The sequence below is a fragment of the Mytilus galloprovincialis genome, chromosome 4 (assembly GCF_965363235.1).
Source record: "Mytilus galloprovincialis chromosome 4, xbMytGall1.hap1.1, whole genome shotgun sequence".
In the NCBI taxonomy this organism is placed as follows: Eukaryota; Metazoa; Mollusca; class Bivalvia; order Mytilida; family Mytilidae; genus Mytilus; species Mytilus galloprovincialis.
In genome coordinates, this window is record NC_134841.1 from 26380796 (window position 1) to 26399348 (window position 18553).

Consider the following 18553-nt stretch of genomic DNA (forward strand, 5'->3'; position numbering starts at 1 on the left):
TAATGTCTTTCCGCCGGCCCCTTTATACCATGTTATTGCCAATAATATGCAATTTACTAGCAACTGAACATTAAACGGTTATCAAGCGTCATCATATCAGTAAATGTGTTAAATGTCCTATACCAAGTAAGGAATATGGCAATTGTTATCTTAATGATTCTGTGTATGTTGCATTGGTGTTTTTTTTCTTAAGTGTATCTGTTCTTCGGTTGTTTTCCACGATTTTAGTTGGTAACCCGGACGTGTTTTTCTCAATCGATTTATTACTTTTGAACAGAGGTATACTACTGTTGGCTTTATTAATGAAATAAAGTGTTGAGTCTACTTTTATAACAATATATTTAACGAAGTGTTTATTACCCAAGATGAATATTCCGTATTCATTCAAAACATTGCAGTTAGTATACACAAAAAATAGCTCTTCATTCATATTCAGACTCATAAATGTTATTGTAGACAGATAAGAGAAAAACATGTTATACTATAATGTATGAATTTCTCAGTTTTGTGTTTGCAGTAAATGTACTCTGATAGTATATTCAACCTGTCTTCCTCACGGAATTAAATCTAAATTGTTGGTAAGAAGAATATAATCAACGTTATGTAAAATCTTTATGTCTTAATTCCTCGGTGGCGTCGGTATTTGATGAGCTGGGTCATTTGTTGTAGTCATTTGAAAAAGAACAGCTTTAAACCTTTTTTTTACCCAGACAGGTTTAAATTAGCCAAATGAATTATCTTACTCCAATTTCCCTCCAATTAAGCCAATATATCATACAAGTGTGTGCAGAAAATGTTGTCTTTTCTACAATAATATGACCTTGATGATTAATTACCGGTTTTAAGGAATTTGAATTGGAAACCATATTTTTTCGTAGAATGGTTCTGACAAACTGTGACTTAAACTTTGTCAATAGCTTCAAAATATACGTTCTGATTATAAATAAATCTTGCAGACATGATGGTAGATGTCGAAAGAGGCACGAAGTTTTATTCTAACAGAAATGATTAAACCATAAGGTTCTTAACTGTAAAAAAAAACACAGCAGAAATCAGAAAAGTCTGATATTTATGCATAATTATACAGCAATTGTCACTGGGTAAAATGCTAATGTCAATGTTTTTTACTCTGTCATATAGAATTAGTCCAGTCGTTTTAAAGAACAATTAATAGAATCAATAAAATTAAATGGGAAATGTGAATTAATTCAGTAGAGACATTCATATATCTAACATCAACACTAAATTTGACCTATTATCTATCATACGCAAAAGAAAAACCCTGTTTAACGGTTGTCTCATTACAATTTCTACTATTTATATCACAGATATACGAAATAATTAGAAGGTTAGAAATATTGAAAATATGGTACTCATCATGATGATATTCAACTAAACATCAATATGAAAGAAGAACTGAAAGGCAATATGACATTAGTAAGTTGCTTTAAACTTTTGGTTTCATCATTGGCTGGATGATTAAAATTGCAATAGATGATAATGTTGTTGCTGATAAAAATAACCAAAATAATATTCGATCCATAGTTAAAGCAACAAATCTCCAATCGTTCACTATACACTGATGTCTATCTTCATAATCCTGTTTATCAATTAAAAGTTTTAAATGATTTGTAATGCGCTCCTGTGTATTGTCAACTTCTACTTCCGATGCTATTTTTTCATGAACATGATTGGCGTCCTTCTCAGTACTGTAGTTACCATTGTTACGAAAGTTAGGAATACTTCCATTGCAATTATTGCCTGTAATGTCCTCGTAAAACTGCGCTAGATAAATATCATTTTGAGGATAGTGACAATGAAGTCCATTCAACGGTCTCGGAGGTCGCAAACACATAATCTTTCCAAGAAAATTGAAGCAGATTATTCGGAGCCATTTTGGAACTGGTCTTTGATGGGGTCCAACATGGTGTAACTGAAGAACGAACACTGTAAGAATGATAGACATGGATGTCATTCCCATTGTGCAGGTCAAATATATTCCTAAAATATGTTTAAAACAATATTGAAATGAAGCAATCAAATTTGAAGAAAATATAACATAGACTATATCAGATATAATTTGAATTGAAAATATATTGAAAATGTATTGACTACAGTTCTGTGTGCTATAATACCAGTACTAACTAGCGTATACTATTAAAACCTAAAAAGGCCAATCAATCTTCAATAAGATGAAATGAAGAAAACATAATATTAAGCATAAAAGTGAAAAAGATAACAGCAAAATATTCTAATACGATCAAGAAAACTCGAAAACATAAAATTAATTTTAGATACGACCCAGACATGTAAAAAGTAACGAAGGGAACCCTAAACGATTAAAAAGCACAAGGGTGGTCTATGTAAAAGTAAGACTTGTTTCCGTTGATTTCGTCCTTAGCATTTATGACTTATCTAACAATCATTATGTTATACTGAACAAATTGTATAATGAATACTGGTGCAAGTTAATATGAAATTGGAAAACAAATTACGATTTTACTTGCTAAATAAATTTTATGTACATTTTGAATTAAGATAAATGCAAAGGTTAATTATAAAATCAAGAACCAGGAGGAGAACATCTCAGAAAACATAGCAAATAAATCATTATCGCGTTTATCAAATTTAGAAAGCAATTCAAATCATGAAAATTATAACAATACTTTAAAGTGTATAATAGTTCTATTTATCAATGAATGATAATACAATTGTCTCTGATATCAGGCGTCTACGTTCTAAAACGGCGTTAAGATGAAATGAACAAGAAATATACATCACTGATCACTTAAGGATATTACTGTTTAACAACTTTTACAATAAGGAAACCATTCTAAATTTTGTATGGTGAAGAAAAGGTGATTGGTTGTTGACAAACAAATAAAAACAATAAGAACTGGGAACATGGTTCAGGTCATATCATAGACATTTTGCGTCAACCAGCTTAATGGCGATGTTAATATATTAATTAAACTAATAGATTGATCAACTTCTTAGGTAAACACAACACTTTATTTAATAAATGTCCTTGGAATTTTCATTTATTTCGAAACATTAAAACCTAAACAGATATTTTTATTTTTTTTGAAATAGAGATTAAATGTAATTAAATTGTTCTAATAAGACAAAAAGTCAGTGTGGTAATAAAGTGGCTTAGAGAGCATCATATGAAAACTTCGATTGATCAGGTGTGCACTGACAGTAAGCATGATATATTCCGTATGTCCTTGTAAACCTGTCATTGGTGATAAGCTATTCAGGAAAAGGAAATATTGTTACAGTTATCTTTTAGACACTCGCTTTGTAATGATCAACCAGCTTGTGACGTTAATTTCAAAATTGAATGATCATTCTCAACCTTAAAGTTTGCATTCATTAAGATACAAATAGCCTTAAACTTTACATTTAATTTGAACTGTTAAAATTACACACAGAAGTATTCTGGAATGGAAATCGTTTTTTTATACATGGAATTATGTTCAAAATTTCCTTACTCTCGAGGAAAAAGTACATATATCTCGGTTTGGCAAATTTTAGTTAGTTGTATTTTGTTAATATATACATGCTAGATGTACGTTATCTATAAAAAGAGGATAGTATTATAGATAAAACTATAAAGGTCTCGCGGTAACATGGACGTAGGCTCGACCTCTGATTGATTCAAATGAGTCTTAAAAATGATATTTTCTGCTCATTTGATAAGTGCTAGGAATTAAGGAGCGAGAGCAAAGCGTGGTCGTCTCAGAGTTTGAATGATGGGTTCGGATAGACTAGCTGGCGTGGTTGTTTTGTGAACTATGACATTAAAAATCGAAGTCTTCATGTCGGACTAGTACAACACAGGGATCATGTTACTGGTATATTAGCATATCCACGTCCTGGTAAACATGTAATAACTGATGAATCAGTCCATTAGATGTGTAGTTTCAATTTAAGCTTTATGCCAATATTTCTCAGTTTCCCTTAAATGCACTTGGATGAAACCATTGATTTACATTTTTGGGGGCTCCTCTTATTCCTAAATCGTAATTATTTTTTTATATTATGAAACCACATTATTCGTTTATTCAAGGTATGTATAAGTATGTATTGTTTGTTTATTTTTTTTGGTTTATGTATCTAAAGAAAACTGTAAATAGTTATGTAAAACCGTTCTAAAAGTCGAATTTTGAAACCTTTATTTGTTAGAAGTAAAAGCGTAATTTTCCCTGTTATTGTGATTTTTATTATGCAGCTCAAATAAAGCACTCTCGTCAATAGCAAATTTGTAATAAAAAGTTAAAATAACCCGAATTAATTATACTTAACAAAATCTGTACTCTTGTTTTTTTTAAAACTTACCAATTAATGGAACAAACTCCGATGTTGCTGGCATATTTTCTGCAATAAGTAACATGAATACAGAAAACGCCAAAAGAACGGTTATTCCAAGCGTGATTTTCTCTCCTGAATCTGGTGGCAACCAAAAACCTAACAAACTCAGTATAGACAGCCACAAACAAGGAAATATTATATTGAATAAATAGTATAAAGTTTTTCGACGTATAATTATAGTAAATGTAACGTCCGGATACGGTACCGGACAACATGCGTAGTAAACTTCATTTCGGACAACTCGTATATCAAGAAGTTCCCATTCTCCGCTGTACACATAGTTAGATAAATCTACAAAGGTTGAACGGTTTGTTAAATCAACTTGAAATCCATCATAAGTCCACGATCCAAATTTCATTACACATGTTTGATCGTCAAAAGGGAAAAATGTTATATCAATTTTACATGAACTTCTAAATTTTGCAGGCGGTGGCCAGAAAACTGTTCCATTACACGATACCATAGCTTTACTCTGCATGTAACCTGAGGTGAAGTCGTCAGCACTGAAATGTAAAAATGAAATTGGTAATGGGTAAGACAGCAACTCAAAAACACTATCGTAAGAAAAAAATATTTAAAAAAAATTATTGACTCAGTCGACCCACAAACCAAATAGAGGCCAATGAATGTAATATATATATTATATTTATGTATCAACAATCTTCAACAAAATAACCAGATCACTCATACCTTAAATTAATGCACTGAACAGTATGTTCATACTAGTATTTCATCGACATTTAAAGAACGATTTTCCCATGTGTAGGAAATCATATTCGTGTCATCCTGATATGAGTAACATATTATATGTTTTTACATATATTTGTTTAAACAAAACAATCGGTATTTCCCGGGTCAAATGACCGACTGATGTTGGGGCTAATTTTGTTTTAATATAAAGCCACACCAGCCCTCATCGACTCTATTCTGGTTTTTGAGATTCATTCAGAACTTTCTAGACTTGATAAACTGAAGCTTGTCCTGCAACCAGCACGGTTTGTAAAACTGTTTGAACAATGCAACAATCCAAATAAGTCTTTTATGTTTATTTCTGTATAATTTTCAAAATGGCATCCTATGTTATGACGTAGTTGCTAAAAAGTATAATAAAATTTAGAGCTGATCAGGTCTGATTACGGGTATTATTGATGAATCGTTGGAACGTTAACAGTGTGACCAGGTTTGGGGAGTTTTAGAATGAATAAAAAGATGAAAAAATGAAAAATCTTTATTCAATTGTTTAATTTTTGTTTTCTCGATTAAACTTCCAAAGGCTTGATATGTTTGTGATAGATAGATCATTTCATTGAATTTTCTAAATCAGCCCTCGTTTTATCTATTTTTTGGTTCATTTCGGTCCATATCTGGATAGTAGGCTATTTGTCTCATTTGCTATCATAACCCATCTTCTTATATGTATATAAAGTATTATAGTTTGCTTAATCCAAATAAATGAAGTTCATGACGAAGAGAAAAAAAAATCGGTATTATGATGATTGCCATTGTTAGAATGGTGATGGTTATACGTATTGTCTTTCAAATAAATTTGTGTAATAGAGTATCATTAGTAATAAATAGAAAAAACAACTAAACTTAACTCAGAAAAGAAAAAGACTGTGTTCCTCTTTATCGTAGAACATCGACTGTATGAATGAAGTTTTATTACCAAGAACTAATAATATGGTTATAGAGACAGTAAGTATTTATAAGTTACAGTGCATGTGTGAACATATATTATTGTTGTACGTTTACTTTTCTACATTGGCTAGAGGTATTGGGGGAGGGTTGAGATCTCACAAACATGTTTAACCCCGCCGCATTTTGCGCCTGTCCCAAGTCAGGAGTCTCTGGCCTTTGTTAGTCTTGTATTATTTTAATTTTAGTTTCTTGTGTACAATTTGGAAATTAGTATGGCGTTCATTATCACTGAACTAGTATATATTTGTTTAGGGGCCAGCTGAAGGACGCCTCCGGGTGCGGAAATTTCTCGCTACATTGAAGACCTGTTGGTGACCTTCTGCTGTTGTTTTTTTTCTATGGTCGGGTTGTTGTCTCTTTGGCACATTCCCCATTTCCATTCTCAATTTTATTAATCAGACGAAGAGGCATTCACATTAACAGTTTCAATGTATCGACGAAGTGTTCTAAGTATATTTTATTACTTGAGGAAAACAGTTTACATAATTTTAAGGTGTGTCAATTTTTCCTTCGAAATTCTAACAAATATTTTCTTTTACTATCTTATGATTTACACGACAAAATGATACTCGTCATCAATTTCTTTATTTCACCCTAGCCATAAGAAACGACACAATTATGTCATATCTGTGTCTCAACTAGTAAATAGTGACTTTAACATCTAAAATTTAAATGGAAAATACATGTAGGTAAATGTTACGCAAATTAAGATTTCTTTTTAATATTCTATAACATATGTTTGTAAAGGTATAAAATTTTCAGTCAATTCCTGTATAAACTGGTCTTTCAGTCCTTCACATTTACAAATCAACAAAGCAGAAAAATAACCTTACTGATTCCAAATAGTTGAAATCACACAATTGTCTAATATGTGTTTTTTTTTTAATATAGAAACATAGCCATTGACACTCAAATCTATAATTATACGAAGAAATCAAAAAAATACTTATAAAAGAAAGGAGAGTTAGTAGTTTTTACAATGTAAAAGACGACATGAAAAGGTTACCATACGAACTTTGACATGAATTGAAATTGGGTACCTTCCAGTTCTCTCCGTATACCCTAATGTTTGAAGTCGCATATTTCATAAATAGTATAAACTTAAAAAATCGAAAATATACTTTATTTAGTACCTCAAAGTTTAAGAAACCCACAATTTTAACACCCGTATAAGAGTTTAGATCTGTAAAATAGTTTTGTCTAATTGACATTCAATAGGGTTTTGTCTTACATTTCTTAACGTCAGTTGAATCAAAATAATGTAATTAAGATCACGAAGATTCATCGAACGAGCGGAAGTTTTGTTAGTTGCATGACATTCGAAGTATGGATTGCACAATTAATTACTACATGTACAAATTTGTATGCTAACAAAACATCTGCAGGTTTTAGCTGTATAAATCAATATTGATTCATTTTAAGTTTGCGTGTAAAATTAATCATTGCCCGATGAAAACACATTTTTATCAAACCTTACATAATGTCATTCTGTACAAATAAAGAGGGTAATTTATTGCATAAGGGTATTGGAAGAAACGTTTGGACTAACAAAAATGACAAATTATACAGCTACAATGTAAAAGCTAGAAATTCACGTTTGCGTAATCAGAAACACTGACAGTCCCAAAGACAACTAGTCATTTTAGAATAAAACGATTTATCTTCAAACGTATGTTTTTCTGATTTAACAGGCATTACTCTGTTATTCCGTGTATATATTTTAGATTACTTGACCCACAGGACCAATTTGAGATATTGTTAACCAGATGTGGATTCTCAAAAATTCGAAAGATCTACTGCTTAACCTTCAATCACAATCTTTGCAATTTTGCAGCAACATAAAAACCTTTGATTTGTCTACGCTATATACTACTATTCCCCATGCTCAGTTGAAAGATCGACTTCAATATCTCATAAAACAGAGCTTTTTCTATAAAAATGGGAACCGTAGATACAAATTTCTTGTTTTGGGTTACAATAGTTCATATTTTGTGAAGAATCACACTGAATCTTCCAGAAAATATACTGAAGATGATATTATCAACATGCTGGACTTTTTAATCGATAATATATTTGTTGAGTTTGGATGATTTATATTTCAACAGACAGTCGGTATTCCAATGGGTACTAATTGTGCACCCCTGCTGGCTGATTTGTTTTTGTACTCGTATGAAGCAGAATTCATTCAGAACCTTCTAAAAGACAAAAAGAAAAAGCACCTTGCAAAATTCTTTAATTTTACTATCCGATATATTGATGATGTTCTATCATTGAATAACCCATATTTCAGCCAATACCTACATCTCATATATCCCAGTGAACTTGAAATTAAGGATACTACTGATACTAGAAGGACTGCTTCATAACTTGATCTTTTCCTCAATATTGACGTAGATGGACGACTTCACACGAAAATCTATGATAAAAGGGACGATTTCAATTTCCCAATTATCAATTTCCCATTTCTCAGCAGTAACATACCCTCTGCCCCTTCGTATGGTGTTTACATATCACAATTGATACGTTATTCTCGTGCTTGTTCACACTATATGGACTTCATATACAGGAGTGTGCTCCTTACGCAGAAACTGCTCCAACAAAGTTATGAGGAGGACAGATTAAAATTGACACTCCGTAAATTTTATGGAGACCATCACGAATTGGTGGATCCATACGATGTGTCTTTCACCAAACTAGCTAAAGACATTTTTACCACATGGTAGATTGTGGTTTGTCATTATGTCGTCTAATCTTTTAATTACCGAACGTGACTTATTCCTGATTGTGACTGTTTTGCTGAGTGTGAATTGGCATTACTATAAGACGTGTTACGGTACTTGTCTATCCCAAATTCATGTATTTAGTTTAAATGTTTAATGTTATATTTGTAATTCTCATCGGATTTTGTCAAATGTGTTGACGTCTTTTTTATTATATTTATGTGTTATGGTTTAAAACAAATTTATCACCGCATTCATTCATTAGATTTCATTTTGTTCAACGTAATCAGTACGATATTTTACGTTTGAAGTTAGATTCAAAACAAACCGGACATAGCTTTATAATATAGTTTATTGCTACCTTAGTTTGCTATTAATAAGTATTAAAATGTGCATTGTTATTAAATGCAATATCAGTATTTAGTTCAAATATAATCTTAAATCAATCCTAATTCTATCTTATTTATTCAAATGTAACGTCATTGTTCATTTTTTGATGATCTGTTTTACAAATTCAAATGACGTCATTTTTTTGTCATTTTTTACAATTTCAAATATGACGTCACTTGGCGTTTAGGTTTAAACCTATTCGGATTTTTCTACATTTTGTGTTACAAATGTCTGGTTATGTAATGTATTTCAGTTGTTTCCTGTAATTAGTTAATACTTCAGTCTTATCATGTACATCTTTTGTTTATAATTTTATAAATTTACTGTTTGCAAAAGTATAAATTATTCTAAATAATAGGAATGTTCTGGTAACTAACAGAAAACGCTGGCCGTTTTTGGCACAACTTTTTTGATCTGTTGGTCCTCGATGCTGTTCGACTTTGTGCTTGTTTCGGCTTTCAAACTTTTGTATCTGGGCGTCACTAGTAGATCTTGTGTGGACAAAACGCACTTCTGGCGTATTAAAATTTTGAACTTGTTGCCTTTTGTTGGCTGTTGTTTGTGTGTTTCTTTGTCTATTATGTTCTCCAATTTATTTATATTGTAGTCCTGTGGTGTTGGGTTGTCATTTTAATGTTATATTTCACATGGCTATAAAAGAGGGAGGTTTGGCATGCCACAAAACCAGGTTCAACACACCATTTTTTCCTGTTAAAAATGTCCTGTACCAAGTCAGGAATATGGCCATTGTTATATTATAGTTCGTTTCTGTGTGTGTTACATTTTAACGTTGCGTCGTTTGTTTTCTCTTATTTTTGAGTGTAAATTCACATTGCGATAAGACGTGTCACGGTACTTGTCTATCCAAAATTCACGTATTTGGTTTTGATGTTATATTTGTTATTCTCGGGGGATTTTTTCTGATGCTTGGTCCGTTTCTGTGTGTGTTACATTGTAGTGTTGTGTCGTTGTTCTCTTATATTTAATACGTTTTCCTCAGTTTTAGTTTGTTACCCCGATTTTGTTTTTTGTCCATGGATTTATGAGTTTGAACAGCGGTATACTACTGTTGCCTTTATTCAATATGGCCATTATTTCTGAAAATACAGCATAGTGGTTAAATTCTAGTATTTTGATAATATACGTTATAGAAAATCCTTATATGAGTCTTTGCTATAAATTCAATTTACTCACATTTGACCTTTTGCCTATATTTTGTTCTACTTGAGCATCCGTAATAATCATATTTCAGGGCGTCTGTGTGAGTTGTATAAATATGAATTGCCGAGTCCGGTAAGGACAGGGATCATACATTTGGTGTCTTGTTAAGGGAGAATCCTTCGCGTTCAGTACGTTTGAACACTTCAAATAACTCGTTAAGAAGTCAACAATTCTTTCCATTTACAATATTCTCTTCTATAACCATCAGTGGCGTAGCTAGGCGGAAGCTCGGAAGCCAAGGCTTCAACATCGTTTTGTCAAAAACAAAAAATCATAATAAAAATAATAAAAAATAAAAACGAGCTAGAGGTATGAGAGAGAAGGAGGAGACTCCGAGTGAAAGAAAGTGAAGGGGAAAATAAATGGGCACTGTGCGGTTAAATAAACAAAAAGTTGTAGAAGTCAACGAGTCGATATCACTTCTCAGACTCTCGGCGTTCGTTCCCATCACCAGCGCTTTATTTTCCCTCTTTTTATAGCAGACGAATATTGTGTCTGCAGGGTGTTCTGCTATTTACAATGCAACGCAGAATTGACAATGCCTGTGACCAATTTCACCGCTGAAGCAACGCAGTTTCAGTGTCATGTGCCGGGTTAAAACATATCTGCGTTATACGATGACAACCGAACGACTTTCGGGGCTATGGATGTATCCTTCACGCGTACAAGGAGACGTCCATTGATAAAGTAATTGACATTAGGCTTGCTCTTTTGTTGGTGAGAGAGATTGACTCTGACCAGGGACAGTCTATACTAGTTAGTATAGAAAGTCCCTGCTTTGACTCTTTTAATAATTCATATCCACACAAACAATTCAAACGGGAAAACTAACGGCCTGATTCATGTACAAAATAATGAAAGAAAAACAAATATGATACAGCAACAAACGACAACCATTACACTGAATTACATGCTACTGACTTGGGACAGGCACATACCGAATGTGGCGGGGCTAAACTAATTTGAAGGCACCATCCTGCCCTAACCTGGGTACCCATTATATTAACCTGAATATATTGTTTACATCTCATCACCAAACAATTTTTAATCGTGTGGTTTTTGTCGAGCCTGCGACTTTGTCACAAACGCGATCTTTACATTCCGTCGTCGTCGACGGCGTCCAGAAATATTCACTGTGTGGTTAAAGTTTTTGAAATGTTAATAACTTTCTTAAACAACCCTGGATTTCTACCAAACTTGGACAGAAGCTTGAATATGATCAAAAGCTAGTATCTAGAAGGAAATTAAAAAAAAATATATTTCCTGTTTTTCCGTATATTACTTATATATGGACTTAGTTTTTCATCCAGTTACATACAGTCTGCAGTTAAAGTTCTTAAAACATTTATTAGATTCTTAAAGCAGGCGAGACACTGGTCTTAGCAAATATAACCTTTTTATCCCACTGGAATCTCCTGGGTTTTATAGTTTCTTTGAGGAACAATATATATTTTTTCACAAAATTATCTGACTTGTATCAAACAAAAATGCTTTTGACTACACCTTAACATTCAATATTTTCAGTTAATATTTGTGGGTCTAAAACCCTAAAATCCAGGAGCTTCCGGGGGCTTCGCCCCCTGGCCCCCTACCAGGGCTTTGCCCTGGACCCACTGGGTGCCTTAAGCGGCCCCCAGACCCCCTGCCAATTTGGGCTTCACCTTCAACATTTGTCTAGCTACGCCACTGACCATGGTAGTCTCAATTTGCCAACTATTCTGACCCGACCCTTTTTATCCATATGATAGATTTATTTCATTTTCAAAGTCAAAGTTCAATCAAAGGTATATAAAACCTCTGCATGATTTGGAATTATGAAGCCACGTCCAGTTGGAATAGAAATACATGTGTAGGCAAAATAATTCTTTATTACACCATTTTACATAAGAAAATTCCTGTACCAAGTCAAGAATATGACAGTTGTTAACCATTCGTTTGTTGTATTTGAGCTTTTGATTTTGCCATTTGATTTGGGACTTTCCGTTTTGAATTTTCTTCGGAGTTAAGTATTTTATTGAGTTTACTTTTTTACATCTATTTAATGGATTTGTAAGGAGCGTTTTGCAAAGCAAATAAAACAACGGTACCGCTATGAAATAGTCATAAATCGATTTTACTGAATCAAAGCCGAGTCACAAATTAAAACTCAGGAAACCACATCGACTATTAAAGGAAACAAAATGAAGCAACAGAAACACTGAACTGGCCCAAATAGAAAATGCCAACTTACATAACAACGTACTATGTGATAACAATTGCCATATTCCGAACTCGGTACAAGACATCGCACCTCAGTGAAAGGTAATCGAGTGATTTTCAAAGGATTAAGTAAAATGTCTTCCCCCTATCAACCAATAAAAAACTGGCATTTTGACATGAAACTCAACCAATCGATCGTATATGATCAGTGCTAAAAAATGACTTGTATTCGTCGGTCACTTATGAAACTCCTCAATACATGAAATACTAATCACAATTAGACTCCCAACAATCAATTAATGATCAATTTATGCCTCTCACCTGTTATACAGTACTATATCTGGCAGCCATATTTTTTCACATGGCATCCTTAGTATTTCTAGGCCATTGTATTCAGCGGGGTCCCACACTAGCCTTTCATCAATCCATTCCTACGGATAAATAAACCAGAAAATAACTCAATGATAAAACAAAGGTCGTTGTTGTGATCCACCATCGATACAGGCAGAGAAAATATTATACATTTTGTCAAAGTATAATCTTATCGATTTTTGTATTTGCATTTTTGTCTTACTATTTTTTCCATGCAGTTAATGTTTTTTATTTTATTCCAACCTTACACTGTATCTTAAAAATTTACAAGACAACTTAGGAACACATATTTTTCAAACAATAGGATATCAGTTATTCATGTTTTAAGCAATCGATACTTGAAGCAAATAATCAAATAATATATAAATACCTGTTCTAGCCAAACATTGGTAGTCAGTACCTGGTTTACTTCATCCTGTAAAAATAAGTGCATAAAATACAGTTACAAATGACTAGGCGATTAATTCACTATCAGTACGTCATGTATTACAAGTTCACTGATCTTTGTTAATGTTTTTCGAATGTTAAAAAGTCTTTGTTATAATATTTTTACCTCGAAAGTTTTCATCATTATCTGTTAAGATTTGTTATGTTTCAAAAACGTTTTATATTTTGACAGGCTTTGCATCCTATTGACTAGAAACGTTGAAATAATAGACATGTTCATGGTAGTAAATTACTATTGCTTCCAATAGTGTAGAATGCTGATTATAAAAGGAGAAAAAATGAAAAAAATATAAGCTATCGGGTTTTTTTTATAGATCTAAAGAGGTAATGTATACACATTTCTTCATTTGATGTAAATGTTTTATACAGGTTTTGAGTTCTTCTGTTGATAATTGATGCACAAATCATTACAAACGCTCTTAGTGCTTTAGATTGTATTCAAATGTAGCATCAAAGAGGAACACACCTGAGTTACACCTGAGTTACACCTTTTTTCCTGAAGATTTAATTTAACAGATAATCGATATCACAGTCATTGTGATCAAGTAGGTTTCCTTTGACAACATAACAATCAGAATTCAACATTTACTTGAATTTCAAAGAGTTAATGAAAAAACATGAATTTATCGGTAGATAATATTGGATTACTAGTCAAGCTGATTTTATAAGTCTTTTATAATCATTTCAAAAACAGTCATGCCTGTAATTGAACGTACGTAAAGCGACATATAGTGTATTAGTGTATTAGGTTTTGGTTGCCATGACTATGTATGAAGGTATACTTTTGTACCTTAGTTTATTAGAACTATTCCGTATAAATCAGAAAATGAAATAAAGTCCTCACAGCTATAAATTAGAAAGCATATTTAATGTAACAATATTGACAGTAAAACAGTAGGAATTATTGCATCTGTTTTGTTTGTGAATATCCGTTTGTCTGTTTTTACAGGGGAATAACCGTAGGCTCTACAATCACATATCATCGTTTTATAATATAGATAGCTCCCATAGAGAAGTTGTTTTTAGAGTAATTTCCTCACCATATTGTATAATAGTTCAAGGCTAATTACGGCATGACTTTTTAATCTTTCCTTACAGATTATTATAGATATAAAAAGATATGGTATGAGAGCCAAATGTACAACTCTCCATCCAAGTCACAATTTGTAAAAGTAACCCATTATAGGTCAAAATACGGTCTTCAACACGGAACCTTGGCTCACACCGAACAGTAAGCTATAGAGGGCCCTAAAAGTGACTAGTGTAAAACCATTAAAACATGAAAACCAACCGTCTAATCTATATAAAAATGAGAAATGTGAAATATGTATGAAGCATATCAACAAACGACAAACACTGAACATCAGGTTCCTGAATTAAGACAAGTGCAAACAAATGGAACTGGTATAAACGTTCCAATAGGTACCGCCCTTCATCCTTATCGGAAATAAGAGTGTAACATCCAAACATAGAAAGACACATTATAAAAAAACAGATTGAAATGGCTGAATTCATTCAAAAGACGTATTATTACAAAGTAAAATCACAAAAATACTGAACTCCGAGGAAAATTCAAAACGGAAAGTCCCTAATCAAATGGCAAAATCAAAGTATAAAACACATCAAACGAATGGACAACAACTGACTTGCTACAGGCATTTTTAAATGTAGAAAATGGTGGGTTGAACCTGGTTTATAGCACTAAACCTCTCACTTTTATGACAGTCGCATCAAATTCCGTTATTTTTACAACGATGATTGAAAAAAACACACATAATCGGTAAAATAGTAAAAATATGGTTACAGCAGTCCTCACTGAGTGCACAAATGAACATACACTGAACGAATAAGTTTGATCTATGACACAATGTAAATACAATATAAATGAAATAAAGGGTGATATGTTAAACAGAAAGGAAACCATAATCTTGAACATAATACCGCCAAATAGAATAATGTACACGGGTAAATAAAAAATATTAAGTTTTTATTACAGTATAAAAGGAGAACAGAAATGAAAATGTATAGTCATACCAAACACTCATCAAAGCTGGTATATAGTCAAAAAAGGAGAGACGAAATATAACACTAAATAAGTAAACATTAACATTACAAACTATATCAACAGGTAAAAATAACACGAACGTACAATTTGAAAGTACTCGCAGTTACTGACAGCTAGTGAATAGCCAAAACAATTAAAAATAAAAAATCATGCATCTGAGACTAAAATCAACTAAAACACATCCCAGATTTATGTCTACATTTAAGATAATTTGTTAAACTTAAATGTGATGTATCTCATTAGAGAAAATATACAATTTTTCCTTCAAAAGAGTAAGAAAATACCAATTATTATATGAAAATATCACCTGCCTTAGACTAATATTTGCATAATCAGCTGACACTTACTACCGCTGTTCTTTATGCAATCAGGAATAAAATTAAATGTGCCTGAATGACGGTGATAGATGTAGTTGAAATATTTTGATCTGATAGTTATCAAAAGTACCAGGATTATAATTTAGTACGCCAGACGCGCGTTTCGTCTACATAAGACTCATCAGTGACGCTCAAATCGAAATATTGATAAAGCCAAACATGTACAAAGTTGAAGAGCATTGAGGATCCAATATTCCAAAAAGTTGTGCCAAATACGGCTAAGGTAATCTATGCCAGGAATAAGAAAATCCTTAGTTTTTCGAAAAATTCAAAGTTTTGTAAACAGGAAATTTATAAAAATGACCACATTATTGATATTCATGTCAACACCGAAATGTTGACTACTGGGCTGGTGATACCCTCGGGGACGAAACGTCCACCAGCAGTGGCATCGACCCAGTGGTTTAAATAGTTATCAAAAGTACCAGGATTATAATTTAGTACGCCAGACGCGCGTTTCGTCTACATAAGACTCATCAGTGACGCTCAAATCTGAGCGTCACTGATGAGTCTTATGTAGACGAAACGCGTGTCTTGTGTATCAAATTATAAGCCTGGTACCTTTGATAACTATTTAGGCACATGTTCATGCAAATTTTGCTGGATAGAATTTATTTTTGATTTCCCCCCTTTGTAATCGTGATCAGCATATAAACGTGGCGGAAATTAAAGATCAATCAAAACAAAAATACTACAGGAAAAGCAATTTACTCTAAAATAATGGTATTAGAGATAACAAAAACACAAAATAAACTATGAATTCAATGCCAAAAAAGTGTTGTACAATAGTATTGATATAATGGTTCTGATATTTTATTTCTATAAGGATATTGTAGAAATGTCAGTTGCCTTTAATAGATACTTTATAAAGGAAAAAACTATTCAGATATGAAACGAAGGATTCGGCATGTAAAGAAAAATCGAAAATAGAATTTAATGTAGGAATTGGTTTTTAAAAAGAAATTTCACATAAGAGTCCGGAAACCGAATAAAAGACTTTGGAAGCATAATATTATATAACAATCATCGTAAAAATGAGACATCAAACATTATATGTATATCTTTTGTTCGTTAACACATTTGTATACCTTATGAAACAATAAAATACAATTCATAAAAACTACTGAAATGAACGTAAGTATCAATTTCAATGCAAATACGCCAGATATCAAAACTTTAGGGAGTTTTAGATGGTACAAACATCTGAAAGATAAACAAAAATCTAAAACAAATGCTGTCAATTTTGTCTGAGAGAATTTTAATTACGTTATTTATTAATGGAGAAATTACAGGCAGAAATGTGTGTATTAGCATTACAACCAAATATGAAATAAACTAAGCAGACAATTATTTGTTATTCATTTAATTAAATGTTATTCAACAAAAACAACATTCATGCAAATTCATTCATTGATAATCGTTACTCTGTTGTTCTAAAAAAAAAAAAAGACAAAAGTTATTTTTCAATTCAAGTTAAAATTCTTGCCCTCAAAATGTTGAATGTGGTTTTTGATATATCATTAGATACAGTAACTGACTACAATCCTTTTGTGGCAATGCCATAATTGACATATTTTATTAGTGTCAAAAAGCATAACCTACATTGAACATCTTTAAATACTAGTACTGTCGACATCGGTATTCGTCAGCATCTCAACTCTCTGTACTTTTATGAAATTCTTTTTAGTTTTTTGTGTCTGACCTAGATATAAGTTTTTCATTTCCGTACATTAATTGTCAGACATTTTGAACCAGTCTTTTCAAGCTACTCTGATTCAATTTTGAACAACTCCGAACAATGTTCACTCGGGGTCTCTCATGTATCATTTATGTTGCCTTTCTTATTCGGAAATATTTTTAAATATCTTTTATCGTTGGCCACGAGCATCACTGAAGAGACATGTATTGTCGAAATGCGTATCTGGTTCAGAAAAAATGGTACCGTTTATGTTTTACTCTTGTAGGTTGATATTGTGTAGAGATGACAGATATCCAATCAAAACAGGAATGCACTGATTACATGAATAAACGCTATATATATCAAGCAGTAAAGTATTTAGTTGAACAACACAACCTTATAATCCAAATTCTGCTTTATGCAACAATATGTCCAAAAGTGTGGAATTCACTGTCCAGTGAAATTAAAAAATCAAAAAGTATATCTGCATTCAAAAACTCTTACAAGTCATCTTATTTTTTAAAGTATTAAATTTATAAGTTAAGCCACAATGTATACCATAGGTGTTTTTGTTGTTGTTGTTATATTACCTTATATACGTTTATTGTTTACATGTGTGTAATAGTAGATTAATTATGTTTTATTCATATTGTTAACATTGTATGGAAAGTCTTAATGAAAATTGGTTTAATCCAAATGAGTTACTCTCTTTAAATAAAGATCTTATTATTATTATTACTATTATAAATATTCCCAGTATTCCATTAATTATTTGATTTAACGTACCATTATTTGCTAGAAGAAGAAGGAAATCGAGGTGAATTGTGTGTAAGCATCACAAACAAACATGAAATAAACAGAGCAGACAATTATATGTTATTTATTAAATTAAATGTTATTTAACAAAGACATCATTACAAAGACCATTCATTCACTTAAATTGTGTCTCTTGAGTTTCGTGCAACTTCATTCACCGATAATTGTTACTATGTTGTTCCAAAACAAAAGATAT

At 32.1% G+C, this 18553-nt stretch overlaps 1 protein-coding gene across 2 annotated transcripts in view; it reads right to left on the reverse strand.

Annotated features, from left to right (window-relative positions):
- Window positions 1–313: 313 nt before the first annotated feature.
- The window catches only part of LOC143071717 (neuronal acetylcholine receptor subunit alpha-2-like), a 41681-nt gene continuing 23441 nt past the window's right edge, over window positions 314–18553 (reverse strand). Inside the window, exons 2-5 of one of the 2 annotated variants that reach the window (XM_076246217.1) lie at window positions 13345–13389; window positions 12924–13033; window positions 4342–4877; window positions 314–2001 (exon numbers count right to left, since the gene is read on the reverse strand). In XM_076246217.1, the coding sequence (XP_076102332.1) occupies window positions 1448–2001; window positions 4342–4877; window positions 12924–13033; window positions 13345–13389 (1245 nt within the window). In that variant the 3' untranslated portion in view covers window positions 314–1447. The remainder of the gene's footprint in view (window positions 2002–4341; window positions 4878–12923; window positions 13034–13344; window positions 13390–18553) is intronic. The other variant, XM_076246216.1, reaches the window with a different exon arrangement.